Source organism: Muntiacus reevesi, chromosome 3 (genome assembly GCF_963930625.1).
Source record: "Muntiacus reevesi chromosome 3, mMunRee1.1, whole genome shotgun sequence".
Lineage (NCBI taxonomy): Eukaryota > Metazoa > Chordata > Mammalia > Artiodactyla > Cervidae > Muntiacus > Muntiacus reevesi.
Genome location: NC_089251.1, coordinates 182,625,643 through 182,650,240, shown reverse-complemented (window position 1 = coordinate 182,650,240; position 24,598 = coordinate 182,625,643). Strand labels below are relative to the sequence as shown.

The 24,598-nt window shown below is 44.6% G+C and overlaps 1 protein-coding gene across 3 annotated transcripts in view; it reads right to left on the bottom strand.

Moving 5' to 3' along the window:
* Positions 1-6,588: 6,588 nt before the first annotated feature.
* The window catches only part of LOC136165203 (NHS-like protein 1), a 142,536-nt gene continuing 124,526 nt past the window's right edge, over positions 6,589-24,598 (bottom strand). For 2 of the 3 annotated variants that reach the window (XM_065931274.1, XM_065931275.1), the window contains 3 exons: positions 15,812-18,955; positions 15,140-15,272; positions 6,590-10,649 (listed from right to left, as the gene is read on the bottom strand). In XM_065931274.1, the coding sequence (XP_065787346.1) occupies positions 9,914-10,649; positions 15,140-15,272; positions 15,812-18,955 (4,013 nt within the window). In that variant the 3' untranslated portion in view covers positions 6,590-9,913. Of the gene's footprint in view, positions 10,650-15,139; positions 15,273-15,811; positions 18,956-24,598 lie in introns of all 3 variants that reach the window. The other variant, XM_065931273.1, reaches the window with a different exon arrangement.

Below are 24,598 nucleotides of genomic sequence, written 5' to 3'. Positions count from 1 at the left end.
TCCTGTGTGGAACTACAAGGCTGTCAAGCCTGGAGAAGTGAAGTTCAGTTGGAAACAAAAATCAAATCATCTTCTGCAGCTGCCACTGTTACTGTCTCTGTTGAGCCTGCTCTCCTATCTGCCACTACCCCCACCACACAAGAAAAACTCACAGTACTCAGAAGTCTTGCTAGTATTTTGTGATAAAAATATATTTGTGAAGTTAGGGACTTCTGACTTAATTTTGATACTCAAGAAAGACATATTTTTCTCAAACAAATGTGTACAAACATAGAATTTTAAAATTCACTTGAATTTTTAAAGTGTTTTACGTGGTATTATAAATGATAATATGATTTATGTCAAATCATATTAACATGATTTGAATCACATAAAAATGATTCAGTATTCAAAGAGTGGGTTGTTGCAAAATGAGGAAGTTTGAAAATTGGATATAATTGTATTGGAATGTGCTTGTTCTGGAGAAGACATCACAAACACCTGGTAGCCTGTCATGGGAAGCTTCACTGTGGGTTCCTAGGGGATGATGGTTCTAGGTGTGAAGGAGAAAGGCAGGTTGGAGCTCAGTGACATCCATGGAATGACATTACTTCCTGTTCCTATCTTTGTGTGTATTCAAGCAGGGATCATGTGATCACTTGTATGGAAGATTTGGGTATCCAGTGGATGAAAGAGTGGGGCTAGATGATGCTCAAGGTCCCCTCAGCCCCAGCATTATACAGTACCTCTTAGAATTAACCTCCCTAACCTGGATACGCTAGACCAACATACCTACAGTGAATAGTTTTCATAGCTATTTGCGGATCGCCTTCTAGGCACGGTCTTCTAAGCATTTCACGTGAATTCCCAGTCAACCCTCAGAACAGCCCTGTGTCACTGTGTCATCTCCAGTTCACAGATGAGGACATAAAGGCACAGAGATGTTAGGTAACTTGCTCCAGATGGTGTCATAAGGGCAGAGGCCGATTCCAGCCCAGGCAACGGGACTCCTGGGTCCAGGCTGCTAACCACCGCGCCTCCTGGCAGTCCATGTTTAAGAGTGCAGTTTTCTCAGGCCATCAGCAAGCTCAGACTGTGTGGAGGGGTTCTCCCTGCATGTATTACATGCATAGTCAACATGATCATGACCTCAGAGAGGCTTTTTAGATTATAATTTTTGATAGAAACCAGGCTAGGTTTCCAGTTTCAAAATTACTATATGGATATGCTTTTTTAAATCTTAGGCAGTTATTTTCCAAAGGTATTTGGTTTCATTAATTGGTTTTGATTCTTTGCATTTTTGTGTTTGCCAAGAAAAAGTTAAATTTCTTTCTTAGCTCATTTACCAAAACGAACTATGGGTCTAACCCTTTTAGCCTTCCTACTGATGAAATGTCCACAGTACTTGCCTCTACTGGTATGAAGTAAATATTTACATATTTGCTTTATAACACTATAAAAAAAGGCATCTCTTATGTAGTAAATTTCATTTTAGATGAGAAAAGCATATTTCCGATTGCCAAGATGTAGCTGTAATCTGAAACATGTTCCATAAAAAAGCGATTTTGTACTCTAAGTACTCTAAGGTATGCCATTTTTCCCTCCTCCTCCGTAAATCATAAATGAAAACATTTTTCAGCCCTAAATTAATCCAGACCAGACAGGATTTCTCACAGCAGTGAATCCGTTATTTTAATTATGTGGCTGGCACTGACTACAAAATATCCCTCAGTATTTCAGTTGAGCTTTCTCTTCTCTTTTGGATAGGAAATTCGTGTCTAGATTCCTTTCTGAGGCTAAACCTTCCACTCTTCCTGTTGGTCTAATTCACGCTCCATCGATTACACCTTCCTCCATCTTCAGGCTCTCCCTTTCCTCACGCTCCAAACAGTCTGCTCACCAATAGGCTCTGATTCTGCCTGATTTTCCCCACCCCCAAAAAATAAAATCCTAGTTCCCCTAGATCCTTACTTAGGAGAATAATTCCCATCTCTCCTTTGCCTTGATTATCCAGTTCCTCCAGAAAGAGTTGTTCAGAGGTTTCCTTGGAGCTGTAGGTTGGGAGGACATATTTCAGGAACTGTGACAGGGAATCAGGATGCTAGTGTTAGAAGAACCCGCCTGCCAATGCAGGAGAAGTAAGAGATGCAGGTTTGATCCCCGGGTTGGGAAGATCCCCTGGAGAAGGAAATGACAACCCACTGGAGTACTCTTGCTTGGAAAATCCCATGGAAAGAGGAGGCTGGCCGGCTACAGTCCATGGAGTCACAAGGAGTCAGACATGACTTTAGTGACTAAGCATCAGCATAATAGGGAATTGAGGTGGGCAACACCCCCCATCACTGTGTTTCCCACAGACCCATTCACATTTGTATGTCAAATTTTCACAAGATACACTTATAAGTCTGTAAATTCATTTAAACTGAGTTCATTCATTCATTCTTTCCTGGTCATCCCTTAGCCCTCTAGAAATCTTTCTTTTCCTTCTACATATTTCACGGAAATGTCATTTATTTTCATCTTTAAGTAGGTCATTATGGAGTCCCTCCTGTGTCACAGGCTCTGCACACTGTCCAGAGGGTTGGCAGAAATGCCCCCCCATCAGTGGGCTGAACACATCAAATTCAACCACGTGTTCCACTCTTCCACTCAGTCCAGCTTCCAGATGAGAATACAGCAGTGAGCAGAGCAGGCAGGGCCCCATCCTCGTGGAGTGTACGTTCCAGAGAGTGAGACAGTGCAGATGCCAGTGGGGCCGTGGGATAGAGTGTGGCTGGGCGGGGTGCAGTGGCCGTCACGTGGGAGGTCAGATCAGGCCTCCCCAAGGAAGAGACATGAGACCTGAGTGGTGAGAAGGTGCCATTCAGATGACAGCCTGGGGGCAGGGAGAGCCTTTTGAGCAGAGGGGACACGTCAAAGGAAGAGGCCACCTTGGGTATCCAGAACCAAGCTGCTCATACTGCTTGCTGGGCGGGGAGCGCTGTGCTGGCAGGACACAGCCTCTCCGGACAATGGGAACCGTGTACTGGTACAGGGTTTCTGTAAGCGCAGAGTTCTAGGATTAGCAGATTTGCAGAATCACTTAGCAACTGACTGAGCTTCAGTTGTGGAGGTGTGGTTACCAGAGTGAGACCACTGCTAATGAGCATGTTTTAGGAGTCTGGTTCAGAGGCGAGATCACGGATGCAGAGTTGTCATCGATCACTTCTGGCACTTATTTGCAATTGTGGCCAAAGCACAGGCCTGTCTTTTCTGAGATTTGGAGTCCTGGCAGGCAAGCACAGGGCGGTGGACCACTTGGATCTACCTTCCCAGAAGGACTGTTGCCCAACTGTGAGGGGTGTGATTAACTGATGTCGCCAGCTGTTACTTTCTTCAGGATCCACTGCAGATAAAGACACACTATTCTCCAAAATAAAGACACCTACTCTCAGGGAGGTATCTTTCCTGAGATCATGGGCAGTAAGACAGCACTTTGGGGACTGGGTCACAAGCTGCCTGTCTGGTCCCATCCCTGCGGACAGGCCATACATACACAGCTCCTGGCACGAGGCTGTCTAGTTATTAAGTTTAGATGGAATGGCATACTGATGGAAGGAATTCTGTGACTGGTGAATGAGTCAGGTATTTTAAAAATTGGGGTTGGGCTGGATAATGAGTATAAGTGCAGTGGACTTGAGTGGTCATTACTGAGTTGGATTGTTGTCCCACAATGATCCAATGTCCCAGGTGGATCAGGGAAAGTTAAGGTTAATTAACATTTAAAGCTATGCGTAAGGGCCAGAACCTTTTTGGTAGCTTGTTAAACAGTCCTCACCTCATGCTGAAGGCAAGCGCAGGATTGGATGCCAAAAGTAGTAACTGCCAACAGATGTTCAACCAAGCCCGATCTGATGTGTCAAGGTCAGAATCAAACCTGGAATGTGAAATGGGGACATATAGTGCGTGCCGCCCACAACTTTGACTCCCTAAAGTTTCTGAACATTCTGAGCCTGTGGAAGAGGCCCACCCTCCCTCCATTAAGAGCTAGAACTACCATCTCTCCCTCCTCTCACCCTAACACAAGGAAAGACAAGATACAGGTCTTCCCCCCTGCCCCAATAAGGCGGCAGGCAGCCCTAGGAGCTGTCCCTACCCATCTCCCAGCTACCAGGCATTTACCCAAGGTTAAGTCACAGCATAACCTGGCAGAAGCCAAGCTGGGCCTGATGAAGAGATGGACAGTGTGCCAAGGTTGCCACATGGCTAGCCAACATGTCCTGGCAGGGGCCAGGAGAATACCCTTGGGACCAGGCTCTAGAGGTGCTTTGTCAAAGACGCCAAGACACAAGACTGAAAAAGGGAAAGTTTGACTTGGGGATATTGCTCAGAATACAGCACTGAAGGCCATGAATAAAACTAGTTTTAGGGCCGTGCCTAGTAGCCAGAAAAAAAGTGATAGAAATGTTGAAATGCCTGAACTGCTGGGAGAGGTAAAAAAGGAAGGAAAAGTCTCACGGAAGGGGCGTGCTGGAATGGGTATAGCACCTGTGGCAAGGAAGCCTGTCAGGTTTTTGTCTTAGTCTATTTGGGCTGTTCTAACAGATCATCATAGACTCAGCGGCTTAAACAAAGAGAAAAGTATTTCTCATGGTTCTGAAGGCTGAGGATTCCAAGATCAAGGTTTTGGCTGAATAAGTGCCTGGTGAGGCCCACTTCCAGGTTTGAAAATAGCCATCTTCACCCCACCTTCTCACACAATGGAGAGGGAGGGGGCTCCCTGGTCCCTTTCTCTTCTTGTAAGGACACTTCTAAGGACACTAGTCCTACCTGGGGACTCCACTCTCGTGACCTCACCTAAACCTCATCATCTCCCAAAGGCCCATCTCCAAATATTAATACCATCACTTTGGGGGCCAGGGCTTCAACATCTGAATTTGTGGGGCAAGACAATTCAGTCCACAGAAACTGTGTTCCATGGGAGGGTTCAGAGGACCCACCATTTACCAAGGCCAGTGGTCACCTTGGGGGCCAGGGCTTCAACATCTGAATGTGAGGGGGAGACAATTCAGTCCACAGAAACTGTGTTCCATGGGAGGGTTCAGAGGACCCACCATTTACCAAGGCCAGTGGGCATGCACTGGTGCAGGAGGCATGCACATCAGCAAGGACTCTGCGGAGGCTCTCTCTGCAGTCTGGGCTGGAGAGGCGGGATGGGGCTTTGCTTGCTGAGAGTGATTGGGTGATGATGCGACCTTGCAGAGGCCAGGTGGCAGTGCTCACCACAAAAGTCAGGATGCGTCAATTGTATTCAACACCAAGGTCAAAACGGCAGCCAAGGGGACCTGTCTCGTTAAGTCTTAGGAGATAGTTAATAGAATGTGACATCCTTAATGACAAAATACTTTGACCACCTAATGTGAAGCGCTGACTCATTGGAAAAGGCCCTTTTGCTGGGAAAGATTGAAGGCAGGAGGAGAAGGGGAAAATAGAGGACAAGATGGTCAGATGGCATTACTGACTCAATGGACATAAGTTTGAGCAAACTCTGAGAGATGGTGATGGACAGGGACCTGGTGTGCTGCAGTCCATGGGGTTGCAGAGTCAGACGTGATTTAGTGACTGAACAACAAAGGATGAAACAGAGTAACCAATAAGAGTGATTATATATAATCAAAAGAGAGCAAGGATGGATAAGCAGCGGGCTGAGAGCATCTTCTCCCTCAGCTCCTCCCAAACCCCACAACACTGTAATCCCTTGCCCAGTTTCCAGACACAAAACTCACTGGCTGAATAACTGGATCCTTAGGGGAAAGATCACTGCAATATTTCAGCAAGTTTATACACTAAAGATTCCCCTAGTGTTTTTCCAATAGGTCCTATGGTCATTTACTCAGGTGACTGTACACTGGAGAAAGAAAAAAATACCAAGATATGTCAGGATTCAAATTGACATTTGATACCTAGAAACTCCAAGTATCATCATAGTTCCCCTCCCATTTTAAAATGGGAGCATATGGTCTGGAAAATAAATGAAGTTCTGTTCAAAGCTTTGCTTATAGTGCGTTCCCTGGGTCTGCAAACCCTCACTGGTTATTTCTCCAACCCTCAAATATATAATTAAGATTGATATATTTGACAGGCAGGATAATGCCACACTGATTCATTGCATCTTAGCTCATGTTCACCATAGCCAATCCCTCTTATCTTCCTCTGAGAACTGATACAGGTGACACATGACTTACCCAGTGGGTCTTGGAGGTAGACAGCCCAAGGCTGGTACAGTGACTCTGGATGTTATCAATGGACCAGGCTCCTTTCCCCTCTGCTTTCCACACCTTGTGGCTTCTTCCATCCTTGTTGCTGCCTCGAATGTTGCAAGAGTAGTTTCTCCTCCAGCCTCCCATCCATTCCAGGGATAAAATAAGGAAGGGGACGGTACCTAAACAAGAAAAGCAGCTTTCCTGGAAACTCACAGACTATTACCTATGTCTCAATGGCCAAAACTGTGCCATAGACAATGGGGGAGGAGGAGTGGAAGTGTTTTGGTTGGTCTGAACCAATTTCAGGTGTTCTGTTGGTAAAGGAGAACTCACGTGGTGGGGGAGGGGGTCCCTGCAGGGTTTTCCCAGTGTTCTTCCTTTTCTATCCATTCTGACACTAATGTTTTATAGAATAGTTCATTGTATGTCTTTTTCACCAAGGTTGATGTACCTTAATTATCTCTAATCCACATTTTTCTTAGAACTCCCTCATCTTTACCTAGCACACGATTAAGAATTTGATAAATGGTTTCTTTTTTTCATTGCTAAACAAATGACTATAGGTCACTAGTTCTGGTTCTGTAAATAAAGCCTGGCCTCTGTGCAAGGTAGTTTAGGGCAGCTCACTGCAGAAAAACAAAAAACAAAAACAAAAACCTATGTTACAGTAACTGAATAGTTTATAAAAGGAAATCACACCTCAGGAATCAGGTCCATGTTTTATTCAAAAGACCCTTCTTCCCCACCTCAACAATATCCTAATATCTGTGAAAGTAAATTATCCTATTGTGCTCATCTCATGATGAAATCCCAGCAATATAAACAATTATACAAATTCAGTTAAGCACATTCATGCAGAACCAACAAGGCCAATCTTGTGTTTCTCCCGTCCTCCCGGGATGCTCACCCCAGAGCTGGATGTGGTGTTGGTGGATGGGAAATAAGATCAAGAAAAAGAAATGCCTCCTTTTCTTTCTTCAACATTGTGATTCCTCAAATATGCTCTCATCCCCACAGGAGAAGCAATGGCTACAATCAACACTCTTCAGAAATAGGAGGGCAGAAATCAGATGAAAGCTAAGGCTGCTTCCAACCAATAGACCAAATGGTCATTTGTTTCTCTCCCAACTCTCAGAAAAACAAGGTGGAAATAGCTTAGCCCGGATGGTGGTGCGGGGCTTTCAAGTCTGGGGTATGAGGAAGAGTTAACAAGTCTGCCTTCACTTTTTTAAATACAATGCGTTCATTAAGACTAGCCAGTCCCACAGAGGAAATCAAGTAGCAAACCTGAAGATGCCTGTTCTGGGATGAGTCTAGATTCTTGTCTCCCTATATTTCATCCATGTTGTGCAAAGCTCTGGCATCTCTCCACGTCACATGACCTAAACTCTCAGTCAACACATAATGGGGATTTTATTCAAAAGTCCACAAGACATCACTTAAGAGTTGTTTTTCCCACTGTCCTTTTAGACGGCACCATCCACAGTGTCTGTGATGTTCTATCCCTTCTCTGTTGGGTCCTCACCTCCCACGGGCACCTTCTGGTCGTTACTGCTGTTCTGTCTGTTTCCAGCAAAGCACTCAGCAGGTCTGTACAAGAAGACCTAACTCATCATTCAAAAATGCATGTACAAACAACAAGAACAAAAAAGGTTCAAATATTTACTTTATAATTGTTTTATTCAAAGCGAATGAAAAAACCTAGTATATTTTTCCTTTACAAATGGGGATTAAAAAAAAGCTTTATCATTAGTTTTGAGGGTACTTATCTTACCTTCAACATAAATGATTTATATATTAAATTTGTTTTCTGATATCCAAGTACATTTTAATCTTTTTTAGGTAGCTCTGAGAAGATTTCATATCCGAAAGCCAATGTCACTTTTCTGAAATTGAGGATAAAGGATTCTTGTGCCCATCATAGAACACACTTGCTCCAAGTGGTTTTGCTCTTGGCCAAGTGTCAGGTTTTAATATCTGGTTATGTGAAAAGATGTGTTTTGCTTTCTTCACAGAATAGAAGTCTTAATTCTTTAGATCTGTTTTTATTTCAAAGATGCATCTAAAATGGGTTTGTCATATTTCAGCATGTAAACCTTACAATGACTGAGCCTGTGCAGTCCAGCTTTTAGATGATATTGTCACACCAAAAAAGATGATAATTGGCAACCGTGTTGCATTTAGGCCAATAGTCTCAGTAACTCTCTTCTGAGGTCCTTCTGATGAAGAACACAAGACTCCGATTTTATTGAACCAACAAATAAAGAAGTCTATGTATACAACAGTTGGGAGGAAGTGGTCACAAGAATATCACATAAAAATAAATACTTTACACACTTGTCTTCCACATCTAAAAGTGTTAAAATTCTAACCAGAGAAGATTAGAAGGTAATTAGCCAAATTCAATTATTTATAAAAAATATAAAAACACACAAACCAAATGATGCAAAAAATCTTTTTAATCTAAAAACTCATTGCCCAGGGCTAATTAAGAGCCAAGCCCTGCCAATGTTTATCAGTTTATTTGACCAAAAAGAGCTAGTCAGCATCTTCTTCCAAGTAAGATAGTATATAATAGATTTTGATAACCCTTTCTAAGTGAGGACATGATACTGCAGGCAGTTCAAGGAAAAATAGCATTAACTTTTTCTTTGGTGTAACCAAAAGTTAGCAAATGTTGACATTTCAAGTGATAAGAAATTACCAAATGGAAGTTTAAACTCTGGTGTAAAAACAAAGAAAAACAGTTGTAAAAGGAAAGGCTCCACCCACAGTTCTGTAGTGCAAGTTTTAAAGTTTAATTCTGAAAAATAATTTTATTGAATAAGCAGGAACCAAATTCCAGCAGTGTATCACTTACTCCTCTCCCTTGCTCTCATCTCCATTACCCTCTCTGCATGGGCCACTGCCATTTCTGTTCTCCAAGGAGGTCTCAGCTGCTACTCAGGGAGGCAAGGCATTAAAAAATGACCCACATTTCTTCCAAGCAGGCTAGGAGTGGCGTCTTTGCGGCACAGCAGCAAACCCTGAGTTACAGCATTGCCATGTCCACCTGTCTGTCGCTTTTACAGAAAAGGAAGTACCTGAACCAATTAGTCGCTTAGCCCTTTTCCAACTTTTGGGGGTAACCACAACCTGCTCGCCTGGAAAGCCCATACCCCCAATGTGCTCAGAACCAGCAAACCTATCCCCTGTTTCCTAGAAGTAATGGTTCTCTCCCTGGAACTAATTTCCATTAACATGATACTTTTAAAGCAATTACCACCTAGCCCAGAGGCTCCATCACTCTACCTAGCTTAACAGCTCTCTCCTATTTCTGTACATGCTGGTGATGGTGGTAGTGGTGGTGATGTGTGTGTATTTTTTTTTTTTTTAATGTAAAAAGTGTTCTGAATGCACACACACACACGCACATCCCTCCACACACACCCAGCATTTAGCAAAAAAAAAAAAAAAAAAAATCTTCCCCAGGAAGCACTTTCAGAAGTTAAGCTTCTACTTGCGTTTAAGCCACAGGGCAAGTGCCACGTGAGTCCTCAATAGCCCTTCCCCTCCGCGGCGAGGCCGGCGGCGCCCGGGCCCACAGCACAGATGCTGAGCGGCATCACGGGCCAAGGCAGGGCAGGGGACCTGTCGGGCTTCCGAGAGCCTGTGCTGCACATCTTCCCACATCACCTGGGAGATTCTTGCCCCTAACTCTCATCCCCGGCGAGACCGCCTCGCTGTTCAGAAGGGCCCCCGCCCTCTGCGCTGGGCAGCCCCACTGCCGGACCAGGAGCCTGGGCCCCCAGCGGGGCGGCGGGTCCCCCGGCACAGAGCAGGCTGCCCTTATCCACACCACCACCCGCCAGTCCATCCAGCGAACATCCCCTCGCAGCACCCGGGGCCCGAAAAGCCGTGCTGTCTACGGGCTCCGTGGCTTCCCCTTCGCCCTCCGAGATGACGGTCATGGGGCTGCTCTGGATCCGGTTCCGCACGCTGTACCTGCTGCTGGCGGCGGAAGGCGGCGTTCGACTGCGGCCGTACCTGGGGCCGGAGAAGGACAGACTCCGAGGCATCAAGCCTTCGGTCTTGGCCCACTCCTCCTGCGCCCTCCTGTTCTTGTTCGGGGAGCAGCTTGACGGGCTCTCGGGCGTGTCTGGCGATGGCTCCGACCTTGATCTCTGGAATCTAGGATCTGTGTTCTTGAGCATCTCGGCTGCTGACATGCGGGCGCTGGTATCCGAGCGACTCCCCTTTTTCAGCAGCAGAGCTTTGAAATTGTCACTGCTGGTGCTGCTCTTCCGGACGCTTCTCTGAATGGACCCCACTTGCTTCTGGGAGGCCAGGCTGGGGGCAGCACCTGTGGGTGTCACTGGTGGGGAGGGAGAATGGTTTCGGGAGTGATCATCATCTGAATCTTTACGGCCAAGGACTTTCCTCTTAGACCTGAGATTTAATAACATTAAGATGAAGGTTAACTCCCGGTGGACCACTGGATGTGGGCCACAATCACCCTGCTTCCCTTACTGATATTCAGGCCACCATCTATTATTTTCACTATGGAAAGTTCCAAACACCCAGGCAAAAAGAATAGTTCATTGTATTACTATGTGTGACCATGACCCAGTTATGCTAATTATTAACTTATGGTCACTGTGATATCATTTCCACACTCACTGGATTATTTTGAAATAAATCTCAAACATCGTATTATCTTACTTTGGATAGGATCATTTCCAAAGCTTCTCATAATTGCCATTTCTTATTTAACTCTTCTACATGAGACTGATATTGGGGCTGACCTTCCTTTTATTCTCCTCTTCCATTTCTTGTTCGGTGCTGGCACCTGAATGGCCTAGTAGATAAGCCAAGTCCTAGAATATCCCACACACTGAGACAGGGCCCCCACCTCAGATTCTAGGACAACGCTAACTTTACATTCTCACTCATTCTAGAATTTGACATAAAACCAGTTTTCTTTAGCTCTTACTGGACCATATGTCAACTCCTAGAAATCCAACTTTCCAGAAAACAAGAGTGAACCTTCCACACTCGATCCTGTTTCTTGACTGACATCCTCTGACTGATCCAGAGAATGTGAAGAATGGGGTAGAGAGTGAAAGAGGAGGGGCCTTCAGGGAGAGTAAAATTGTCCTCAGTCTCTAAGAACCTCCCCGCTCAATGTGTTTTCTGCTGAGAGTGAATTACAGAAAATAAAGCAGATGATCCAAGTGGCCCCTTGCTGGTGTCTTCATAACAACCACTCAGTGTGGGATGAATCACTCAGCTAAGTGCAGGTTGGGCTTACTCTAAGAAAACGATGTATTTTTTAAAAAAGTGGTTATACCTCTTCTTCTACTATAAAATCCTAGAACATGCAACGGACAAAGGTTGAAAGGATACTATCTGAAATATACAGATTAGGAGTTGAAGCTGAGCAACTTTTAACTACGTAATCCTGAACCAGTAACCCATCTATTTACAAGTTTTTCATACTTGTAAAATGTGGGTGATGATACCAGTCTCACAGGTTTGTGAGGATTCAGTGAGATAAAGGATCTCTGGAGAAAGACCTGGCTTTACCCACTGCGAAAGCTTCCTTGCTCTGTGACCTGGGGCCAGTTTCTGATCCTGTTTCCTATCTGGAAAAGGGGGAATAACAGTAGATAGCTGATAGCTTATCAGTCGCGATAAATGCAGTTACAGCCTTAAAGTGTCAGGCATAGAGTAGGTGCCCAACAAACCTTTCAGTGTCATTTAGGGAAATGTAATCCTCCCTCCCTGCTACCAGCTCAGGCTTCAGTGATGCTTCTACAGGTCCCACACAGCCAGGCATGGGAAGGATAGGCCTGTGATGGCTGCCCTGGGCTCGGTGCTTCCAGGATCCTCTCCATTCTTCTGGCCAGAAAGAAGCTACCAAAATGAAAGGTCAGAAGTGGTAAAAATCCAATTAAGAGGCTGAACGGAGTGACCAGAGCTGACATCATGCCAGCTCCTTTGGGATGACACTAACTGGCCTATGAAACTTAGGTTCCGTGGTCCTGTTCCGCTGTCAACAAGAGCAATGTTTTAGAGTAAGTTACTGACCCACTGACAAAACCCATGGAAACAATAACAGCTCAGAATTTCAGAGGTGGTTTGGTTTAGTCGCTCAGTCGTGTCCGACTCTTTGAGACCCCATGGACTATAGCCTGCCAGGCTCGTCTGTCCATGGGATTCTCCAGGCAAGAATACTGGAGTGGGTTGCCATTTCCTTCTCCAGGGGATCTTCCCAACCCAGGAATCAAACCCGAGTCTCCTGCATTGCAGGCAGAATCTTTACTAACTGAGCTATGCAGGAAGGTCCAGTCAGAAAAAGTAATCGATGTCCAGAGGGTGAAGTTACACAGCTTAATACAAAAAGTAGAATTTGACGGACTATCTCTCCACATAAAGCACATGACCTCACAATTTATTCTGGTTTCTTCCCAAAGACATCTCTGCTCATCTGATTCTTGCAGGTATTGGTTTTAGGATAATTTTTTTGTTGGGCTTTTAAATGGAGAGTGTGTTCTGAGATCCGTATAATAAGCCATGATCCATATAATAAGCCCTATGTTTGATTAAATCTATAATTAAAGACCTTTTAATTGTAGATTCAGAATGAAGAGAAGATGGGAATTTATAAAAGTATTATTGTTTCTTAAGAGCAACTGCCCCTGAAAATGAGAATTAAATCTAAATACAGTAATTCTCAGCATATTATGTATGCTATGTATGTATAAATATACACACACACATACACACACACTGTGTGTGTATTTCTAAGGAAGATGGCTATTTAAAACATGCTTAAACAGTTAACACTGGCTTAAAAACTAATTACTTCAATAAATATAAAAACTTCACACTTCAAGTGGTGGTGTTCTACATTTTCCATCTGGCTTTAAATCTGAAGTGAATTAATTTGCATTACAAAATTTGAAAGCTATGTTTCAATTTAGATATTCTTTATTTTAAATTATTAGCTTAGCTACTGAAGGATACAAGATAAAGCCCTAAAACTCAGACTTTCCATGGCTTCCTATTATGTGTGCTAATATATTATCTATCGATCTACTAAAAAGTAGCCTGCATCCTTGCCTTCACTGTGCAAACCACACCCTATTCGGTCTTTCTTCTATCATATGTACATGGAACAATACAGACTAGCCAATTTCTGCATCTGCAGTAGATATAACTCCCTAGTAGGAGAAACCACAATTTTTTTCAGTGCCTTAAGAAGGTTGCCAAAATAAAATGTAGAAGAGATTTTTCACATATTTTTAGGAAAAGTATGTAGTAATTTGGTCACACAACAGTTGGGTTTGTCCCTGAGACTAAGTATTTAGTACACAGAGCAACCAGCAACACATCTTCTCAGTGCATGCTATTTTAAATATATATATGTCTGCATATTTGGCAACCCAGTGCATCCCATACCAAATGGAAGATGTCAGGCCTTGGAAGAATTTCCTAACAGTTAAATTCCAATTGGTTCCATTTAATTCAGAAAACAATCATGGGGAGCTTGTTAGCTGTCCAGCATGCTTCTGGTTAGAAACATTTGTGTAAATCTCTACAAATGTCACTGAAGTTGGTTTCAAAGGATGTGGCATCTTTCATTTCCCCGTTTGCAGGAATAATTTGATAACTAGCTACTTTTTAAAATTTCTAATGACAAGAGACCAGTCAGACAATATTACAAAGGCAGTGTTTAGGGTCTATCAGGACTTTATACCAATACTGGAACCAAAAGTAAAGAACACAATTCTTGACAAACACTTTGCTTCATCAGCTTGGTTGTCTGGCCCCCCACCTCCCTGCCCCGGGCCGAGTTAGATGTTTACACCCTGCACGAGGAATCTCAGGTAGGGACTGCACATCCTACACTTTCCATCTCATGTGATCACAGCCACCTCAGTTAGATTCCGAGAACTGGGAAAACACTCCTGACACAGGTTACTCACACAGAGAATCAAATGATTTTACAGATGTTTAGTTTCAGGAGGAAGAAAGGGGACCTTGGTTCAGGGAAATACAAGGCCTTGGCAGCACAGGGGCATTCTTAAGAGTTATCTGAAAATATTGCGGTAAAAAATTCTAGGAGAAAGCAAAGGTTTTATATAGCATACAGTTTAAAGTACTTGCACAAATACAATCTTATCCATTTTTACAATGACACTGTTGTGAGAGGATTCAACTGCTTATAGCCAGAAAAATTAGGCAACAAATAAAACTGTATTGCTAAATCACTCCTTAAGGTGATCGCATGTAAAAAGTACAACAGTTAAAGCAGTTACTCTGAAAAATTTACTCCACATTGTTTAAAAACCCAGTAATTTCTTATGCCAGCAGATGGCACCAGCAGTATACAATAATAAATTTAAATTCCTTTTGCTCCTGTTTAAAAAAGAGGTACTCTTTTATTGAAACATTTTAGTAGCCAAAGAAGTTATACTATAAAAACCTAGTTTTTCTGTAAAATGAAAATAATAAAAGCAATAAAACAAAACACTTAGGAAAGAAGTCCTGTAGAGCTAGTCTGGGCATGTTAAGTCCACAGAACACAGCATCCCTCATCCTAGACTGGATCACTGGCTACTCTAACCCTACTCTTGTAAACATTCAGTCAAATATAGAGACACTGCATTTCTTGCTAGCAAGAGGAAGGCCAACCAAACATCATCACACTGACCCTCTGTCCTCCACATCATCATAAAAATCAGTGGAACAAAGTAAAACAGAAATTGGAGTTAAATAAAAATATAGAAACAAACTAAAAAATCAACAATCAAGTTAATGAAGTCCAGTTAGGTGAGAGTAAGAACCTCAAGAAAGAAAAACACAGTTAGAACCGATTTGGAAAGGGGGACTCACAAAGTAGATTCAAAGACAGAGGAAGGAGTTCTGGGTACCTGTGAATAGCGGCAAAAAGGTCTTCTGTGGTCCGTGGTCTACTGGGGGTCATCACCTCATCACCCCCGTCATCCTTAAGGAAGTCACAGGTCTCGGAGGAAGAACTGGCTGTCTCAGCCTCCGGCACCCCAGCTATGGAGAAGCAAGCAGGCAGACACAAGATGCATGAGTGACTTGAATTTCAGTCTTTAGCCAAGCTCCCAAATATGCTTCTCTGCCATTCCTGACAACGTGAGAATCCCAGGGAGAGGCAGCAGGGTCTGTTGTCTGATATATCACAAAGATGGGGAAAGAACACAAGCGTGACAGTCAAAGCTCACGCTTTTCTGTTCAAAGTCTAGATAAAACGGGACCTCTCTTAAATTTTGCTGTAACATCTATTTGCCGCTTTCGGGGGGGCGGGGGGGGGGCGTATTACTCGGTTATTTAATACTCAATCTGCAGCCCACCACCCTACCTCTTCTATTTTCTGCCCTTCTATGAGCTCTACCTTTAGATCTGGATATTAAAAAAAAAAGAAAGAAAGAAAAATCATAGAAATGCCAAGTTGGTAACCTAAGCGCGAGGCGGCACCGGGAGCCCACATGCAGCCGGCTGGAACCTAAGCATGCACCAGCCCTACTCGCCTCGGCTGCCAACGGTCTAGGAGAACAAGAGAAAACCAGACTCACGCCCTGGGTCCTGCGAAGGCAGGCAGCGCTCCACGCCGTTCCTGGCGCCTGGCTCCTCCGCAGGGGCTGGCACCATGGGGACATTGGCTTCCACTCTGCCCGGGGACTCGGATCCTGCAGCTCCTCCCACAAGAACCACCGAGCTGCCAGCGTCGGTGTCATCGGAACCAGCCCCTGCTACACCCCTCTCTCGTGCCTCTCCGCTCGTGGGGCTGGGAGACGCCGCGCTCACGTTCTCTGCGGGCTCCGCCGTGAAATCCCTCTGCGGAGGTGGCACCAGGAAGGACAGTTTGGGCTTCTTGGAAATGGGGGGCGGCTTCCTGCCGGGCGACGCGCCGAGGGGCGGGGTGGCACCGGCTCCGGCCTCCGCCTCCCCGGCCGGACTGTGGCTCTGGAGGCCACGCTCGGCTGCACTGTCCTGGTGACCCTGAGTCGAGCTCTTGGCAGGAGTCGGGAGCGAGCTCGTCGCGGAGGCAGGCTGGCTTTCACTCTCCATTTCATGTATGCTATTTCGGGATTTCAGGAAAGCAGATGGCTTTAAATGATACTGGGGAACAACCGGAGTTTGTTTTTCCTGAGATGCGTGTTCCTGTAAGGGGGCTACCTCGGATCCTGAGTTCTTCTTCACTGGCCTCAACTGCACCATCTGCAACGCTTCAGTGGTGATCAGGGGCATGGGGGGTCTGCTGCCCTCCTCCTTGGTGGAAGGCTGTCTGCAGGGCCCCCGGGAGGACTCTGGCTGGCCAGGTTTCTTGAAAGAAGGCCTGGCTTCTTTCATCAATTTGGGGTCAAGCGGTGGGGCAGGCGGGGGCACTGAGGGGGGTAAGGCAGGTGGCGGAGGCGGCAGGGAGGCAGATGAATCCAGAAAAGGGGGGCTCAGCGCTGTAGGGGGCGGAGGAAAGCAGGCGTCGTTGGGGGCACAGAAGGGAGCGAGCACTTCTGGGGGCGGAGGCGGGAAGAGGGGAGAACGAGGCAGAGGTGAGCCCTCGGGGAAATCTGCCAGAGGCGGCGGGGGAGGGAGGAAAGGAGACTTGTCAGCGGGACAAGGGGCTGCAGGAGACTCGTGAGGAGCAGCCGCGAGGGGAGACACCAGCGCTGAATCCAGCCTCTTCACCGTCCCGCTTCCTTCGGTGGAAGTATTCGAGGAAAGAGACGTGGAGGAGGAGGAGACGGATACTGAAGATACAAGAGACGACTTCCTCTCTGGCACCTTGGGTTTGGGCTTCCCCTTCCCGCTGGCTGGTGACATTGATTTTATGCAGACAGGCACAGGGGTGAGAGCGGTGGGCGTGTTCGACTGGCTGGAATACCCACTGGATGGAGACGTGACTCTGTGCGACTTCTCCGGCGATGTGATCTTTGGTTTGACGGCGCCACCGGGCACCGGGGGTACCGCGGGTACCGCGGCCCGGGACCCCTCCAGGAGATGGCGGCCCGGCCCGCTTCCAGGGGATGCTGCGCTGCCGGCCTGACCGGCCCCGCCGGCGCCGCCCCGATCCTCCTGCACTCCCGTGTAGTCAATGTAGTAACCCCACGCGTCTGTGTACTCGGACCTGACGCTGCTCGTGTCGCTCTGTGCCGGCGTGAGCCCGCACACGGAGTAGACGTTGGGCGCCGTGGCGGAGGTCAGGCTGCTGCCGGCGCTCACGGTGCTCTGGCTGCGGGAGCGAGGCAGCCACGGTTCTTCGAAGTCACTGCAGGGGCTCTGGGAGGGCGAGCTGCCGCCCTTGCCCGGGAGGTTCAGCTGCAGCGAGTGCTGGAGCGAGGCGATCAGGCTCTCGTTCAGCACCTGCCCGTTCGACTGGATGTTCTTCTTGGGAACCCTGCGCAGAGAGTCCGTCCGAGAGGGTGGCAGGGGAGGCTTCTTGGCTTTCTTCAAAGAAATGCTTCGCGCGAGGGACTTGTCTTGGCAGTTGGACCGGTCCCCTTGGTGTCTCTGCGCTCTTCCATCAAAAACATTGACCACGCTGTGCCTGGGGTTCCCAAAGCCATCATTACTATTGCACAGATCCCCAGCTCTGTGTCCAGAGTCCGGGTGCAGAGTAGGGCAGTAGCCATCGTGGTCCTCTGAATACACAGACCTGGTATCATCCTTGTTAGAGGTCTGGTCCAAACTGCAGCTGCTCGTGTTGCTTGCAGGAGTGGAGTAACCAGGAGCTGCCAAATGTGGCTTCAGCGGGGATGCCCGCCCACTACCCGAGGCACCGTATTCCCAGGGCTCCACGCTGGCACCCTGGCCACGGCCTGAATAACTGGACTCACTCTTGTTATCCACATCCTGGGGGTGGGCTGGGATGCTCAGGTTATTTCTACAGTTATAGGCCATGGCCTGGGACCCATTCTCCCGATTTGCTGGTGTATTTAGAGAGACTTCGGAGTCACAGAGGGACAGCAGCGTGGTTGCGCTGGATGAATGATGACTGTCTTTCTGCTTGGAGAGGAGGTGGTCTCTGGATCTGAACTTTGAGTACGAAGACGAGCTGGTAATTTTACTGTCCAGTTGCCCTGAGCTCTGAGCAGTGTGAATCACAATGATCTCTGAAGAGGAGGAGAGCGTGGCATTTGGGATGATGCTGGTGGAGTAGCTCGTGTGAGGAGACACCACACACGCAGGGCTGGTTACGTTCTCACCCTCGAAGTGCCTCAGCTCCTGAGATTTGGGCCTCAACAGTGTTCCCATCCTCGGGGCAGCTCCTAGATGCCCAAAGTCTTCATCTACTTGTGGGTGACCCCGCTGGTAGGGGAAAGTGCCGTCCAGGTCTTCCGCAGGGCCCAGGGCGCCCAGCCGTGGCTCCAGGGACTGAACATTTGCCCTTGCTCCAGACCGGGGAAGACTGTGGAAACCGGCGTCGCTGTTGAGGCGGGAAGGGAACACGACCCCCGCAGAGTCACTCAGCACGGACATGTTCCCAGAGGAGCCTGAGAAGTGACTCATCTGTGCCGCAATGCCTTGCCCCTTCTGGGCTCTGATTCTTCTCATCGAAGGTGGGACGACTTTCACTTCCTCTGTCTGACAGCTTGAATCCCTGGTTTCTGAGCGCTGTCCCGTAGATCGATAGCTGTCGAGCCTTCCGAGCGTAGAGTAGTGGTCTGGGGCGTACGTCGAGTGACCACCAACATCATCTTGGCCAGTGCCTCCCGAAGCTGGAGAGAAAGCATAAAGAAGCTCATCACCTAAAAATAAAAATCAGTATCTGAGTGCATCACCTTGATCTTTCACCCTGTTCTGATTCTGTGGTATTGTACTTAAAAGAAAAAAAAAAAATCTTTTCTATTTGGCCTTGTTTCTTTTCTCCCTATAAGCACCTAGGTGACAGTTTAAGGAGTTACTGATGGCCCCCCCAGATGAAGACCTGTATTATAAATTTCACGTACTTCTTTTCATATGAACCTCATAGCCTCCTATAGATTAAGTGCTGCATATGGAATTCTCAGATATTCCCTTTGAGATCAAAGCTGAGGGCTCCTTGGAAGGTTTCCTTTTTACATAATCTCTTTTTGGTAAAGGTAAGACTCTCACCCATCCAGTGACTGTACAGAACATCCATCTAGCAGTGACGGTCTTTCTCAAAGACAGATGAATGTAGCAGCTCAACAAAAGGGCTACAGAGGTATCATTTAGGAGGGACATTGGTATAAAACAGCATTAATTACATTAATTTTTATGTCAGAAGGAAGCCCTAAGAAAAAGGAAAAAATGATTTACAGGCCCATCTGTGTTTCAAACATTTCATTATCCATCTTAAGCCATTATCATCTGTCTGTTAGTGACATTCAAAATTCAGTAGCAATCTGTTGTGTTGTGGGGAGGGAAAAAGCAGCAGGAACCGATCCAGTGAACATTTCCTCCAATTAGGATTATTTATTTCTTGGAGCTTTACAACCAAACAGAAAGAATAGTATGTTTAAAAGGAGAGGAGGAAGCAGCAGCAGTGACAGCAGCATGAGGCAAGGTTTACCGTAAAGAGAGGGAGGGAAATGGATGAAAAAAATCCTTACACGTAGGTAAAGATTCCAAGCTACCTAGGAAAGAAGAGAAGCTTAAAGTAAAATATAAAGCCAAGAACTTACTCAAAGTGTATAGAGGAAAAAAAAAATCCATGCATAGCAATCATTAGGACCAATTAAATCTTGAAAAATAGTAGTGAAACCATAATTCTTTCTAGGTTGTTATTATCCAACAAGGGCCCACAAGCATCACTGTTCACCTGGGTAAGGACTCCGGTGATGATGGGATTCCCGACGTCTCCCTCCCTTCCCCACTTACACTAGCCATCATATGACACCTGTCCTGATTGGACAGCATAGCCCATCCAAACAGCAAAGCACGATCCTAAAACAGCAGCAATGGTCTTGAATCAACTGCACAGGAGAAGCCACCCGGCAATGAAGGTTCCCCAGTGTCAAGTTATTTCCTTCACTGTGATGATGGAGAATCATTTTTGTGCTTGTGTCTTCGGCAAAGAAAATCTACCCACCCCCCACCCTCTGCCAGGTACACTGATTGCACACTCACACTACACGTGTACACATGACGTTCTCCCTCAGAAAAAGGGGGAGTGGGCGAAAGGGTAGGAACAGAAGAAAAGTCTGCTTTAGGCAAAGAAAAGCAAAAGCTGCAAATATTTGCAGTCTAGTATTTTAGAGTGTGTGCACACTAAGTCACTTCAGTCATGCCTGACTCTTTGTGACCCTGTGGACTGTAGCCTGCCAGGCTCCTCTCTCCATGGGATTCTCCAGGCAAGAATACTGAAGGGGGCTGCTATGCCCTCTTCCAGGGGATCTTCCCAACCCAGGGATCAAACCCAGTTCTCTTACATCTCCTGTGATGGCAAGGGGGTTCTTTACCACTAGCACCACCTGGGAAGTCCTTTTAGAAGGTGGAGGGTTGACTTGGAGGACTGGATCAGTTTACACCAGTTCAATCCAAACATTCAGCACACCTTATTTCATTCTGAGATGGATTTTCATACCTTCTTCTTTCAAATTTGTACTAGTTTTTACATGAAGTCAGTTGTAGATTTTTAAATAAAACTAACTTGTAGATTTCTATCCTTTTTATTACATTTTTTTTTTTTTAAGTTGGATAGATATCAAGATTTTGTTTATGACCTTTAAAGACATTTAATGGAGAAGGAAATGGCAACCCACTCCAGTATCTTTGCCTGGAAAATCCCATGGATGGAAGAGCCTGATATGCTACAACCCATGGGGTCACAAAGAGTTGGACACGACTGAACGACTTCACTTTCATGGTCATACACAAAATCTTGATTCTTTCAGGTAACAATTTTGCATGTGAATTCTAGGATTCTGAAAATGGGACTATAGCCATTTCTTCACCACTTACAGTTCAATACAATTTTTAAATAAAAATAACAATGTTTTTCTAGAGACCGCTAAAATTGTAAAGTAATTAGCCTCCAACTAATAAAAAATAAATGAAAAAAAAAAAAAAAGAGAGAGAAGGCCCAGGCATCAGTGAAGTCCCAGAGCAACCAAAAGTAATCAATAAAGTAAAACATGTAAAAATGCATCCGAAGAAGAAGAAGAAGCCAACAACTTGTGGAGAAGATGGGCAAAGAAAATGAAATATTATGAATGGTGCTAAAAATGAGATCCAGAGAGGAGAGAGCGTTAGAACCACTTCATAAAAGCTCGCTTCTAGTTTTTAAGAGTTTCTTCGTAATATTTTTGTGTCTAGATATGCATATATTTGCGTTTAACATTTATGGTGGCCAATGCCATCTTAAGTGTGACAAACACCTGTTTGTTCTCCATATCTACAAATCTGAGTTTCGTTTGTTTTGTGTTTTAGATTCCACATGTAAATGAAATCATACAATGTTAAAAAAAAAGACTTCTAAAATATATATACAAAACAACTCATATATTATTTATCATAGGGCCCACTGAAATTCTATTCCTGAAACAGATCCTCCAATATTTTCACAAAAAGTGTGGCATTATTACAGGACACAGATGAATGCTATCTTAAGTAGCAAAAATTACAAAAATAGAACTACAAATATAGTGCACTCAGTTGCTGCTAAAAATCTTGATGGGATTTACCTGATTTTAATTTAAATAAATATGAAAGCTTAAATTATTTAAAATAATTACACATTTTTTTCTTTAACTTATAATACTACAAGGTCTATCCAACTTTTTAAAAAAAAACATGTAATAAAAATAATGATAGAAATCTACAAGTTAGTTTTACTTAAGGCTTAATGTATGAATTTTTTAAAAAGTCTTGACAGGCCTAAAGTAATGTTCTCAGTATCAACCAACAAAAATTATTCAGAAGGAGATTCCTTTAAATAAGTCCTTTTCTGCTTGGGGAGTAACATACTGGGATAAGTTCCAGGAAAACACAGACTATTCAGCAGCCAAACATAATTATATATGAACAAAATAATCTTATCTGGTTCTAAAAGATGGAATCTCTTAACAGGTTGCTCAAATACAATTTCATGTACGTTTAAGATGAGAGAAAAGAAAAAGACACTTTGTCCTTTTATTTAAATGGAAGGCAACAAATTACATGCCATAAATATGCTTTAAACAGAAAATATCATACCTTGATTTTAAAACTTTATATGCTGACCAGTCTCTAGAGTCCACTACAGATTTTGAAGTAGAAGCTGCATATAGTTAAGCACAATTAACTCTAATACTAGGAGTATCTCTGGTTAGATTTTAAAATTGAAAGTCCCAGCAATTTAGGCAGTGTTTTGTGGACAGACTGTATCTTTTCCAGTGAATGTCTTTTTTTAGTTAAGCACAATTAACTCTAATACCAGGAGCATCTCTGGTTAGATTTTAAAATTGAAAGTCCCAGCAATTTGGGCAGTGTTTTGTGGACAGGCTGTATCTTTTCTAGTGAATGTCTTTTTTTTCAGATAATCATATCCTTTTAAAGTCGAATTTGTCTGACTCAGTCATTCTTCCCCACGCTTTATATCTAAGGAAGACTAACTCTTAAGATAAGAAGTATCTACTTTTGATAATAATTAGTAAGATAGCACAAAGCTCTCAAATCAGAGGCCTTATAAGTACAAAACATTAGGAGAAAGGGCCAAGTCAACCCTTGCCCAAATGAATGAAGCAAAGGAAAGGTACAATCCGATTTTTTTGCTAAATGTGGGAAGATCCCCTGGAGAAGGGAAAGGCTACCCACCCCAGTATTCTAGCCTAGAGAATTCCAGAGACTGTATAGTCCATGGGGTCGCAGAGAGTCGGACACAACTGAGCAACTTTCACTTCACTTCACTTCATTCAAAGGTTCCTTTCCCTTACTCTACCCACTAGTCTTTCCAACTGGCCTATCTATAAGACTAAAGTGGCTGTCTAATTGTCTTTTTTTTTTTTTTTTTTATATCTCTAACTTAGATACAGCTGTCTCAGCTGACCTCCAGCCATGATCCAAGGCATGTCATCAATTGTGCAATGACACCAAAAGTTTCTTATCTGGCAACACACAACACAGGTGATGTGCAGAAAGCTTTTTTTTTTTTTTTTTGGCCTCAGTATTAGTGGTATTCCTGTTATGGGCAAAAGAGAAATGAATCAGAGCCTCAGAGACTCTGTCACCAATTTTAAAAATATTAAAATTACAGAGGATATGATTTACCTAGCTGATCAGATACTTCCAGTAAGGTCAAAGAGGCAACTGAGTTACCAGCTCCATACTGATTGGCTCAGTTAAAAAAAAAAAAAAGTGTTAAAAGTTCATAACTTTGAGGCTCTAGAAATCAGATAGATAGATAGACAATTCACACTGAATATTTACGTGTATGTCTATCTTTATCTGGGCCAAACTATTCTTAAACTCTGGGCACAAAGTCATCCAAAACCTACTCATTTTGACTGGAAAGTCACTTAAAATGTAGCCTACCTGGAACATCAACCTTGTTATCTTACAAAGAGCTGTCTGTAAAGTTACTTTTTTAGGTTAAGGCATCTCCTAAAAGAGCACTCAAATATAAATGTTACCTGAGTACTGTAAGAAATCAGCCCATTAATATCTGCTAGACATACCAGTACACATTATTTTTTCTCAAATTAGTTGCCTGTCACCTAAAGGAGAAAGAAAAACAGTATAAAAGAATGGGATACAGGAGCCTGCGCCACTGAAGGAGGCGATGTGAGGGCATGAACCAGAGGCAGCCTTTGTAAATCCTGTGGATGCAATCTGGCCTTTATTCATGATAAAATCCCTGTGTTATGGGGTAAGATGAGCGTCCAGTGTCATCTGGGTCACTGAAGCCACTGAGCGCAGATGAAAAGCATCACTATTCGTCCCTCTGTAGTTGCAGTCTGGAAGGCAGAGAACACATACTGTAGAACTGGATGGCAGTAAAGAGAGAAAATGCCAGGTAAAGAAGAATAAGCCTTTCCTCCCTAATACACAGCATGTGTGTAGGCAAGGAAAAAAGCACACAGGAATGATGTCTGTGACACCTAGAAGTTAAAACTACCTCGACATGCTATAACATACACCACCATTACTAGGATAAACTCATTTTGCCTAAAACACTAATAGGCAAGTTCAGAAGTAATGATTTGGAGTTTTTAGAGTATAGCCCTCAATAGCAAATAAAAGTAAAAATATCAGTTCAGTTCAGTCGCTCAGTCGTGTCTGACTCTGCGACCCCATGGACTGCAGCACGTCAGGCCTCCCTGTCCATCATCAACTCCCGGAGTTTACTCAAACCCATGTCCATTGAGTCGGTGATGCCATCCAACCATCTCATCCTGTCATCCCCTTCTCCTCCTGCTCTC